Source organism: Phoenix dactylifera, chromosome 9, assembly GCF_009389715.1.
Source record: "Phoenix dactylifera cultivar Barhee BC4 chromosome 9, palm_55x_up_171113_PBpolish2nd_filt_p, whole genome shotgun sequence".
Lineage (NCBI taxonomy): Eukaryota > Viridiplantae > Streptophyta > Magnoliopsida > Arecales > Arecaceae > Phoenix > Phoenix dactylifera.
The window spans coordinates 18,387,441-18,398,653 of NC_052400.1; the positions used below are offsets into that span (position 1 = coordinate 18,387,441).

Sequence of the window (11,213 nt, forward strand, 5' to 3'; positions counted from 1 at the left end):
CTAAACATAAGACTTATTTACGCCATTTATTTAAGATGGGAGGTCATATCTAGAGCTTACAATTACCTCGAATACACAACGTAGTATTTACTCAACATAAGGGGTCATCTGTAAAAGTAACTAAGTTTAACTTGAATTTTGAACTAGTGCCTGCAATTCAATTCCAGTAAACAGAGACATATTTCCCTATATCCCCGATACGGTACAGAACGTCGCGTAACACAAGGGGTTCTTTGTAAAAGTAATCATGTTTATATTGAGCCGGTTCCTGCAATGAGTATGCCGGGACTAGTTCAAATTTTATTTGTTTATAACCCTTTACGATATATATTTATTACACACAGACCCTTTTTACCTATAAATACCTGCGATCGGGTACGAAATCCCGCTTGTCTCGGGTCGCTGCAACTCGTGCCGAAGGCAAAGGGAGCGAGCAGTAGATTCCAAGGAAAGCCTTGGGCTCCTCCATGGACTCCACGGCGTCGCGAGGAGAAGCCGAGAAAGCGAGTAGCGAGAACGTGGCGAAGGGGTGGCCCTCGAGGCTAAGGGCCTTGTCTCCATTGCTTCTAGGGTTAGGGTTTCTCATCGCCCTGATCGCCTTCGTCCTCCAATTCTCGTTGAAGAAGCCACTCCAACCGGTTCGTTGCCTCCTTATGCCCACACCCTTCCGTTAGACTGGCTATTGAAAGTTCTTGATTTAAAGTTTTTTTTTTTTTTAAAAAAAATTTGGGGACTTCTTGATCTTTGATTTTGTTATGAAGAATTTAAAGATTTGATTGTGTTTTTTGTGGGTCCGAAGGAATTAGATGAATCGACCATCTAGAATTATGAATAATTTGTTCTTGCGGGCCTTTGTAATTCAAGGAAATTCTTGGTGTTGTCTAAAGGCGTCTTTTTGAGGTTCTTGACATTCTGGTTCGTTTGTTATTTTTCTTGTTATTGCCAGCGGCTGTGGACTATCGAGGAGTTAGCTTTGTACAATGGAACTGATGAGACATTACCGATCCTATTAGGAATACTTGGGTGACCTAAACTTCTTTTTCCTCCTCTTCTTTTTAAATAAAAATCTACAAAGATCCTTTTTTTGTTCAATTATCTGAGTAAGTTGGATCTGATTTGAGATGCAGTTCGGTATTTGATGTTACGAAAGGGAGATCGCATTATGGTCCAGGAGGAGGCTACCATCACTTCTCTGGAAGGTTAGTTTCTTTTCATTTGATTTGTTTCTTATTTTAGTCTTAAGTTTTATTAAATGATTTCATGGTCAGGTAATTACTTTTTTTGCATCAGTAGCTAGGTGGTAATGATTGTTTGCTGGTTGGTCCAGTCATAGGACGTAACTCAAGTGAACCATTATTAAGGAGATAACTGTGAGGTGGTGTTTATGTACTTTTTCTTTAATGACAAAATATGTTTATTTTTTGCTATGTGAAAATAGAAGTTTAAGCGATATTAAATTAAAGATGTGAGGATAATTGATGAGGATGGAGAAAGCACATAGACTCTCTAGATTTTATAGTGTCGCTGGATTTTGTAGACCTTTGAAAATTAATGTAGGAAAACTGGGAGAACATAGAAAGAAAAAAAGAAAAGGGGATTCAGGTAAGAGAATTTAGTTTGAGGTTTTTGTAATTCAGCTTGAGAAAGTGATGACTCATTTACAATTGCTTTTTAAAGAAGCAACAACCATTACTAACAATCTTTGTCCCCATTACTTGGGCTGGCTTTCTGAATTGTTTTTGCCATTTGTTCTTACTGAGAGTCTTTGTAGCTTTCATTATTGAACTAGAAAAGTTGTCCCACAATCTTCACCCTTATTATGTGAAGTACTGACTTTTCTGATCCTTCGTCATGAATATGTCCCTCTTTCCTATCAGGAGCCTCCTTAAATCTTTTTTGCTTATGCTCATACCATCAGCTTATTTCCATTCTCTCATCTACTTATTTCTCTATTGCTCCTCTTGATTTCAGCACAGATTTACTAATTTTTTGCATAATTATCGCACTCATACTATGTCTTTAAATTCCTCAACCCTAACTACAATCCACAATTGCCAACCTAGCATTCAGTTCAATGAGAACAGCCAAAGTCGTCAGAGACAATACATCACCAGTTTTTTTCCATTTTCCATGCATATATGTACCCGAACCCAGATGCTCCTGCCTATGTGAATCAGAGTTGCATCTCAAAAGGCTCCTACAACCTAGCATAATCCCTTATGTTGCAAATGTGTTAGAAATAAAAATTGCTCTCTGGTATTCCTTGTGATTTGTTAATATAATATCTTCCCACTGTCACAATCTTTCATTAGTTCTCGTTGGCAAGTTTAAGTGACCACTTTCCACTAAGACCTTATACTAGACTTGGAAATCCAAAGGCACCTTTTGGAGACTACAAGCTACTATTGTTTGACAATGTCTAAAAATAAAACAACCATCTTCTTGTGTCTTCTTTTACCTACCACAACATTATATTCAAAATAAAGTGTAACTAAGGCTTACATTGAGGGTAAGACTCCTAGCTCAACCTGGAGGTTACAGAATCATGTACTTTTGATACTGCCTCATTATGTGCAACATAATTTGCCTTTCGGTGTAGTTTACTTGTCAAATAGTACAATTCCGTATACAATTCTTGCTAAATACTGTGCCAACTCTGAGCTACCTCACCAATTGCTACTGGAACCTTTGAATTATTAAATTATGTAAGAGACATCTCAAATGCCACTTTATATCCCTTGCATGTAATCATGTATGGTTATCTTTCTATCATCTTGACAAGATATTCTAAGGGGCTTGTTGGGACAAACCATGTTGACTAGATTTGGTTATTTGCTAGTGGCACAAAGACTAGATGGCTGAAGGAGTGAAGGCAGACAGGATGACCTGGAATTTTATATTGGATTGTGTCAGCTGCATTTTGGTGTTAGCAACAAAAGTTTGCCTAATGGCCTTCACTTCAGAAGTCTCCATGTTTAGGGGGCTAAATTGCAAAGCAAAGCAAGGATGCACTAAGTGTTTGTTAAACGAAAATATAGCTGACCGGACTTTGGGATCGTGTAATTGTTTTTCTTTCCTTTCATGATTTTAGGCAGTCTTCAGTGGTTCATTGCTGTCTTATCTAAACAATTTATCTTGAAATATAATATGTTAGAATTTAGTTTCAGACTTTGACTCTCTTTGGGCCAACCGGCCATCTTCAAACGAGAGTATCAGATCGGTGGTCTAAAGATCCTTTCTGTGTTTTGCGAGTTCCAAGATAGAGTCTTGCTGTTTCCACAGTAACCAACTCTAACTTGAATTCAGTTTTTAGGCACCTTAATATTTAACTCTGCAGCTCTATTAAATGTTTGACACAACTCTAGAGATAATGCTACTGCTGATATCCAATTGCAAATCAACTTGAGTACAATTTTGACTTAAATTAGGGAGCATGTCATGACCACTAGTATCGCACTTCGGCCACATCCACTTTTTTGTTTATGCCTCATATAATTGTCTTTCAGCTGCTTTGTTTTATTCTGCTCTATACTGAATCTACAATTGTTGTGTGGATACCAGAGATGCATCGCGAGCATTTGTTTCTGGAAACTTTACAGGTAAACTTTTCATAGTTTTATGGTTCACAACTTTTTAGAAAGTACAAAACTGTTTTGTTATTTCAAATATTTCTTCAAGACAACTATCTTAAAATCAAAATTCTTGAAATTTCTTTCCGAAAAGATGACATCTTTAACAAACTAATGGTAAAAGGCTTGTTATTTATGATATAAGGAACGCAGTACCTAATGTGGAGAATATACTGCAACCGGAACCTTTGTACCTCCTCAGAAAGTTGATGTGTTACTAGTAGTGAATAATAATGGCAATGTGAAATCTACTATCTCTTGCATGCTATCATAATGATCAATTTGTCCTTCTCTTGTAGGTGATGGATTGACTGACTCATTGCACGGTCTATCTAGTGGAGAGGTAGTAGATTTTTGAGGCCTAGTGTATGGTTTTAAGTTGTAGTCTTGTTGCTATGTCCTCTGTTGGAAATATTAGGTAGGAAATGGTATGTGAACTTGTCGGTGGCATTCTTGACTATCTTTGTATGCGCAATATGGAATTGCAAGAAAAGTAAAATGTCGACCTGCGAATGTATCTATAACACCTTATCTGTATCATGAATGTCTCTGGTAAGATTGATGCTTTCTGGCTTATACAATAATCAGCTAATGTTAATAAAACCAAATGCGAAAAAAGATGAGTTGAAGGGCAATAAATTCTTAACTTAAATCAAGATCTCTTACAATACTATGGAGGGCAAAGACTGAGATTAATAAGATGCCTAAAACAGCGACAGCGCATTAATGTTCATGTACCCAACCACAATAATTGCTGTTTTACTTAAATGCTTAGTGGATAGTAAGTTGATAGTGGACACATTGTAGAAAACTCAATTGTCCTGTTATTAGGAACAAAGAGATCTGACTTGCTGATCTAATAATTTTACTGCTTCCGATGTATCAAAGCTAAATAGCATGAAATGAAATGGGCATTAGAGTATAACCACTGGGAGAAATGTAATTTCTTATTTGTGCAATCTTACAGTTCTAAATAAAGAATAGATGAAAAGAGCTAAATAATAAAACTCTACACAAGTCGAAAGAATGATTTCTGGGAATTGAAGAAGCCTTTCGAAGAAGAATGTTCATTTACAGCAAAATTAGGTGCCGTTTGAAGAAGCCTTCTGGATGTTTTTGGTAGAATACTTTGGTTGTGTAATTTAGGATGTGAGAACATGCCATTATCTTCTTACTATAGCAAGTTGTTCAATGCAAATAAGTCAACCATAAACACATAGTCTCTCACCTCAACCAAACACATGCACCCCCCACCACCCCCAACAGAAAAAAAAGGAAAAAACAAACAAAGGGGGAAAAAACCTGTTCTCTGGTTTCAGAAATAATCTGCAATATAAATTTTGTATCTTCTACAGGGAGGGATGAGGCTTCTTAAACGTTTTTTTCTATTTGCATTGGGGCTTCTTAAACATTGTTTTCTATGTGCATTGAGTCTTTCATATGCTTATTTCTTTCTGATAATTTTCAGAGTACCAATATGTTTTATGTTTCAATTTTTCAGAAGTTCTGTGAAAAAGGTCTCATTCTTTATTCTTACTGTGAAGGAACTGAAGAAAAAGTCACAAATGCGAGTTCTAGGTTTAACTCCATATTTTACCTTCATATCATAAGTGACACTTATATATTTGGTAAACTTTGTTTGAACAAATGGAAACTTTTCTGATTGATATATTGGAATGTTTTAAGGTTGATTTTAATATTGTGAAGACTGAAAAGATAATTAGAATTCATGAGATTTCCATTTGGAAGTGTGCTAGATACTAAAATGCTTTTGAAACTTGGCTCACCAATTGATCACAGGATTCCTTTTTTCCCAAGAAATTCTAACAGTGGCTGCGACCAGCTATGCTTTTATGAAACAGAATTTTAAGCAATTAAAAAATAACATGCGCACAAGATGAGTGTGGCCGAAATGAGAATGTTGAGATGGATGCATGATAATATAAGAAAAGATAGAACGAGAATGAAGTCATTCATAAAAAAAAGTACAGGTAGCACTAATTAAGGATAAATTAATAGAAGGATGATTCGGTTGGTTTGGATGTGTACAATGTAGGATGAGGCGAAGGGGTGATTTGGTACATGTAGAAGGAAAGAGGGTAGAGATAGACCAAAAATCACACAAAATGAAGTAGTAATGAAGGACCTGATATTGCTACATCTTTCAGGCCTTAACATAACAAAATGGAGAAAAATGACCTATGTAGCCGACCTTAGCTAGTTTGGGATTAAGGCTTAGTTGAGTTGAGATGAGTATCTATGTTTTGACTATTCTCTGGATTCATGTTCATCAGATGTGACTATAGTTTTATGCTTGCCATCAATCTACCGCAACCTTCCTCCTTTATTCAGGCTTGCTACAGGCTATGTAAAAAATATAGGCAGAGTTGAGTTGAGCTGAGTGTCTATTTTTTGGCTATTAGTATATTTGTAGATGGTGAATGATGCTGGATGTTTTTGTAGAGTAACAATAATAAGTATGGTAAAATGTATCGATATTGTTTATATAAGAAGGCAATTACTTGTGTAAAATCCAGAATTTTGCATATTACATAGTTATAACTGTATCATCGATGAACATGGTCATGCATTATATCCTGGGGAAAAGAAGTTCGGATGTCTTTTTTTCTAGAACCATGGTACAGGACAAAGTCAGACAAAATGAAATCAGCCAGTAAAAGTTTGTATTCATTTTGGCATCTTGGTTCAGTTTAATAAGATAAAGACCAGAATCTTTGGGCCTAAATATTTTGCTTTCACTTTATACTTAAACAGTGCTGTTCTTGAAATGGATTAAAGTCCTACTGGACCCCAATATTAAGGAGCTGCTCATATTAGCTCTGTCATGCAGAAGATTGATATGTACATCCATGGCCTGCTATATGAACCCTTGTTACTGTTTGAGCTAATAGATGATGTTTTTATACTATATCTCTCTAAAGTTTTCTGTCGTTCTTTTATTTTCTACAAATGCGCTACTTTTAAAAGTCAATCTTGTGCCTTTATAATTGTTGTAGTTTCTTTGTACTCTATATTAGTATCAGCACTCTATTGTACATTGATATATGAGAATGTTTATCCCCTGAAGCACTAATTTCATATTCTTTTCTGATTTGCTTTTGTTGCAGGTAAATAGTGTTGTCGACTGGCGGAAATTTTACATAGAAAGATATATGTAAGCTAGCTAATTCTGATTTTGCAATTAATAGTTTGTTTCCTTTGTATTGGGTACTCTGTGGTCTCTAAGCCTCTAGGCTTATCTTGTCCTTCTATAATTAGAAATAAATTTATGTGCGATATATACATATATGCATGTAATTGCTACATTTTGATTCTGCATGCTACTGTGATGAGCCCTTCCTTAATCATGGTAAGAAATTTGTGAGGTGAAAAAGCAAATCAGGAAGGTTCCATATTACTGGTCAATACGAATCCAGATTACTTGTCAGGTCTTACGGTGTGGTTGAGACTCTCAGTTTTCTGTTTAAATTGCTACAATAGTCTAATTGGACAGAATTTTGAACAACACTCAATTTAAGAATGGACTAACTTATGACATATTACTCTAAGAACTGACAGTGTAAAATTGTTTCTGATGTCCTGCTGCATCATTTCTTTTTGTCAGATATGTTGGTAAAGTTGTTGGCCGCTACTATGACAGCCAAGGTAATCCGACAAAACATTTGAAGGGCGTTGAAGCAAAGGCCAGACGGGGAGCTCAGCTTTTGGAGAAACAGAAAATTGAAGAGGCTAAAATTCCAAGTTGCAATTCAAAATGGAGTGAACAAGATGGAGGAAAGGTAGGATTTCTGTTCCGAATTTATGTGGCTTTAAGTTATGATCTTTTGTTAAATATTACATTCTATTTCGTATAATTTTCAAGTGCTCGATGGTATCATGACATTCATCTTTCTATTGCAGTTTGAACCTATGATACCATGTGGTTGTCATAGATGTATTGTGAATCTATACCCATCTGAAGTCTAAATTATTTTATTCTATGAGTCAAGTTTGTCTGAGCATTCTTCAGCCACGTAGTTTGCTTAGGGCCTATCAATTGGACCATTCGAGTCCACAAATTATATGACAGACGTTATCTTCCTGTTAAATAAACTTTCCCCGACCTTCCGAAAGTACTCTAATGGAATAATAAATGCATTGTCATGGCTTTTGAGACCAATCTAGGGGGGCGTTTCGTAACCCCAACAGGATCACCATGGTGATCTAAGATCTCCAGTGATTCGAATGCTGGGGTGATTTAATCCCCAGTGATCTAAGCTCACCGTGTTTAGTAGGCCATGGTCCAGTGATTAAAAATTCTCGGGTATCCATGAGTAAGTTGTTTGGTATGGTACGAAGATCCAAAATCACCAACTACATAATACCACAAAAACCCCGATATATCTTAGATAGATTTTTTATGTATTTTTAATTCTCATAAATCAAAAATGTAAATCAATATGCTAATTTCTATAATAGCTCCATAATCTTGTCGCATAATCTACTTTTAGTAGCCCTTATCACAAGAAAATCAGACTATATTTTCGCTCTATCAACAACTTCCAACATCCAACAAATTGAATTATAGTTAAATTGTTACAACATCCAACATGTTCTTACTGCAAACAATAATGCAAACAATTTAATTTTGCATGGCAAGCTTTCTTTTAATCTCAAAAGAAAAGTGCAAAATCTTTACTAGTTTAGTTATAAAAAGAAAAATTTCATGTTAGCCAAATTAGTTATGCAAAAATAAAAATATATTAAACTATTTATATCTCATGCCTTATTTTAATCTCACTTTTTTATTTTTTGTTATGGAGTTGAATTATCATTGGCATATAATCATGTGAACTGTTGATACTTTATTGAGGATATTAACTCCTTCCAAGGGACCAGAAGCGCAGTGTTCTTTGGGCCTAGAATCATTGACAGAGCAAATGACTGAGCAACATCCTCCATTGGATGTTGATGTGAATTCAAATCTCATAAACAATACTACAAGAAGATAATCAATCAATATAGACTAAATATGCACATATAAAACAATTTAAACAATATAAAAAATGTTTAATAAGTATAAAATACTTAAAAAAATGATATGAAAATAGATAGCAGTCAAGTATAATATTTCAACAAAGATGCATGAATCTAACAAAGATAGACAAGAAGCCTCTTCAATTTAATATAATTCTTGAATGGAAGCACGGAAAAGTAATTACTCTAAAAGAAGGCCCATGAAATTGATTAAATAACTGTTTACCATGTCAAGCAAGAGCAGAATAGGAAAAGGTTATCCCATGGCACTTCATGGTCAAGGTAAAGGAAAAAATTTGTCCAGAAAGGAACAAATTCACTCCATCTATAAGAGAAGGTAGGGGCATTATGAGAAATTGACTCCATCTAATTAATAAAGTCCCATCCCACCATCTCCCCTTCGAGCACCCAAGCAGCAACTGCAACATCACAGCACAGCAGCCATTCAACCCCAAGTAGCAACTGCAACATCACAGCACAGCAGCCATTCAACCCCAAGTAGCAACTGCAACATCGCAACAACTGCAGGCTAGGAAACTCTCCACCTCCCTTCCATCAAGGGGGAAGACTCGTAGCCAGCTCCTGTTCCCGTTTTATATGGGGCCTTTGCTTCCTTTTGGTCATGGTCAGACATAGAAAACAGGGCAAGGAACCTCCCTACCCCCCCCCTCTCTTTCTCTCCTCTCCTCTCTTTATTTCATCGCAAGTCGGTGCCTTTTTGCCTTCTTCCTTTCTTCTATGGTTATCTTTTCTTTGCCTCCCGGAAGCCTTTCTTTGGGCAGAAGCCTTCCTTTTTTATAGATCATTTCTCCTGCGCTCGCTGGAAAGGAGAGCGGAGAGATGGGAGAGATAATGACTCGAGCGTAAAAAAAGGTTGAGGGATATTTTTGCAGGATCATTGCCCTGGGATAATCTTGGATTTTTGACCTCAAGGACGGGTATCCCATCACCGGGTTGGGCGTTGATTTGAGGAGTGAAGGTGATTTAGGATCACCGCCACGTAGGATCACCGTGGTGCAACCAAACACGGTGATCTCATCACCTCCATCCACATCACCCTTGATCCTGGGACGATCAGCCCATGCATACCAAACGCCCCCTAGAGGGCATCATCAATCAATTCAGTCCATGGGCTACCTGCAGGTATCGTGGTAGAAGCTGTAGTCTGAAATAGTTCAGAAAGTTGCTTTAATTGCTTATGTTTACGAGCGGCCCATCTAATTGAGTTGGTAGAGTAGTTGGGTGTTGGGTACCAGTGACCCGGGTCAATCCTGTACTCACCCTGATTCTGAAAAAAGGAAAAAAAAAAAAAAACTATGGTTATGTATGTATATGCATGTAAATGCTTTAAGCATGCCCATTCTTATAATGGTATATTAACCTATTTTTCAGTTTCCCATCGAATAGAAGGGATGGTTGTATAGCTAGGAGATGCTTGGAAAAGCGTTAGCTGAAATTGTATTTCCTTTATTTTGTTAAAAAAATTATTTTTGATTGTTACTCCTAGGAGCTGAAGAGATTTTTTTCCATAATGTTTCAGGTAGATATTCACCTCATTACTAGAATCTTACTTTCTAATTTTGCTAATGCATTTTGTACCACTAAAGTGAATACTTATTTGTAAAGTTTGGGGAGTTTGCTCCGTTGGTCTCCATACCACCATTGTCCAATTGAGTGCGTGAGCAATGTTTTCTGCACATCCTGATTGTTTGGTTTAGTTAGACACTTTGTTGGTTATTTTAAATGCATTTATTTCTTATTCAGGTTTGGTGTGACACGGGATATCCAAGGTTAGTAAAGAGACCTGTAGATATAGCCCTGACTGGAAAAATCAGCCAACGGTGTGCGTGTTTTAAAGAAGAGGAGCTTGGGCGCCCAGGTTTGGAGGTATACAAGGGCTGTGACTATTTGTCCAAAGTTTGCACAGTTTAAATCCTTTGACTCATGCTTTTCTGGTTTTTCTTGTATACTCATTAGTTCATAATGTTATCAATATCTGAAATCAATGTGTTGTTGTAGAACTCGAGCTACTGTTAGATAAAATAGATACTAGATGAACTATCATTCAAAGCTGTTAACAATTCAGATCAATATGTAGTATCTGGTTTATTCCTTGCATGCTTATTTTTCTTTCACAAGATTGTTGGTGCTTTCGATATCCAAATTACAGGACCTTCTAAAGTCTTAGCTAGGAGTTTACACAGTCTGAATATGTGTTGAACAAGAGGTCGATCATATTTGTAGACTCCGTATTTGGAGTCATTGGGTTGGGCTTCTTGCATCACAACGTGAAGGGCACATATAAACTTTTTACTAAATGGTACTACTACTACTACTTTGATCTAGAACGACGTATGGGCATGCCACCATAGTGGGTTCTACCTCTTTGATTTTTAGGAACTTTTTTTTTTTTTTTTGCTTAAAACGGGTGCTTCATACGGTACGTGGATGAACACACCCAATAAAATCAAAATACAACAGCTCGCGAGTGCTAGTAGCAACTCTCCCTTCCTGGACCAAAAGATGTATCCTGAGTGGTAGGCCGCG

At 36.6% G+C, this 11,213-nt stretch overlaps 1 protein-coding gene across 1 annotated transcript; it reads left to right on the top strand.

Annotated features, from left to right (window-relative positions):
* Positions 1 to 378: 378 nt before the first annotated feature.
* Positions 379 to 10,788, top strand: LOC103704743 (membrane-associated progesterone-binding protein 4). The gene is made up of 8 exons (XM_008788192.4): positions 379 to 638; positions 947 to 1,023; positions 1,128 to 1,199; positions 3,562 to 3,599; positions 3,929 to 3,972; positions 6,758 to 6,804; positions 7,255 to 7,429; positions 10,431 to 10,788. The coding sequence occupies exons 1-8, from the start codon at positions 468 to 470 to the stop codon at positions 10,596 to 10,598; spliced, it is 792 nt and encodes a 263-aa protein (XP_008786414.1). The 5' UTR covers positions 379 to 467; the 3' UTR covers positions 10,599 to 10,788.
* The last annotated feature ends 425 nt before the right edge of the window (positions 10,789 to 11,213 follow it).

Coding starts and splice junctions, on each gene's coding strand:
- LOC103704743 (XM_008788192.4), top strand. CDS start 468: ATGGACTCCACGGCGTCGCGAGGAGAAGCCGAGAAAGCGAGTAGCGAG. Junction 3,600..3,928: donor TGTTTCTGGAAACTTTACAG/GTAAACTTTTCA, acceptor CTTCTCTTGTAG/GTGATGGATTGACTGACTCA. Junction 7,430..10,430: donor GTGAACAAGATGGAGGAAAG/GTAGGATTTCTG, acceptor TTTCTTATTCAG/GTTTGGTGTGACACGGGATA.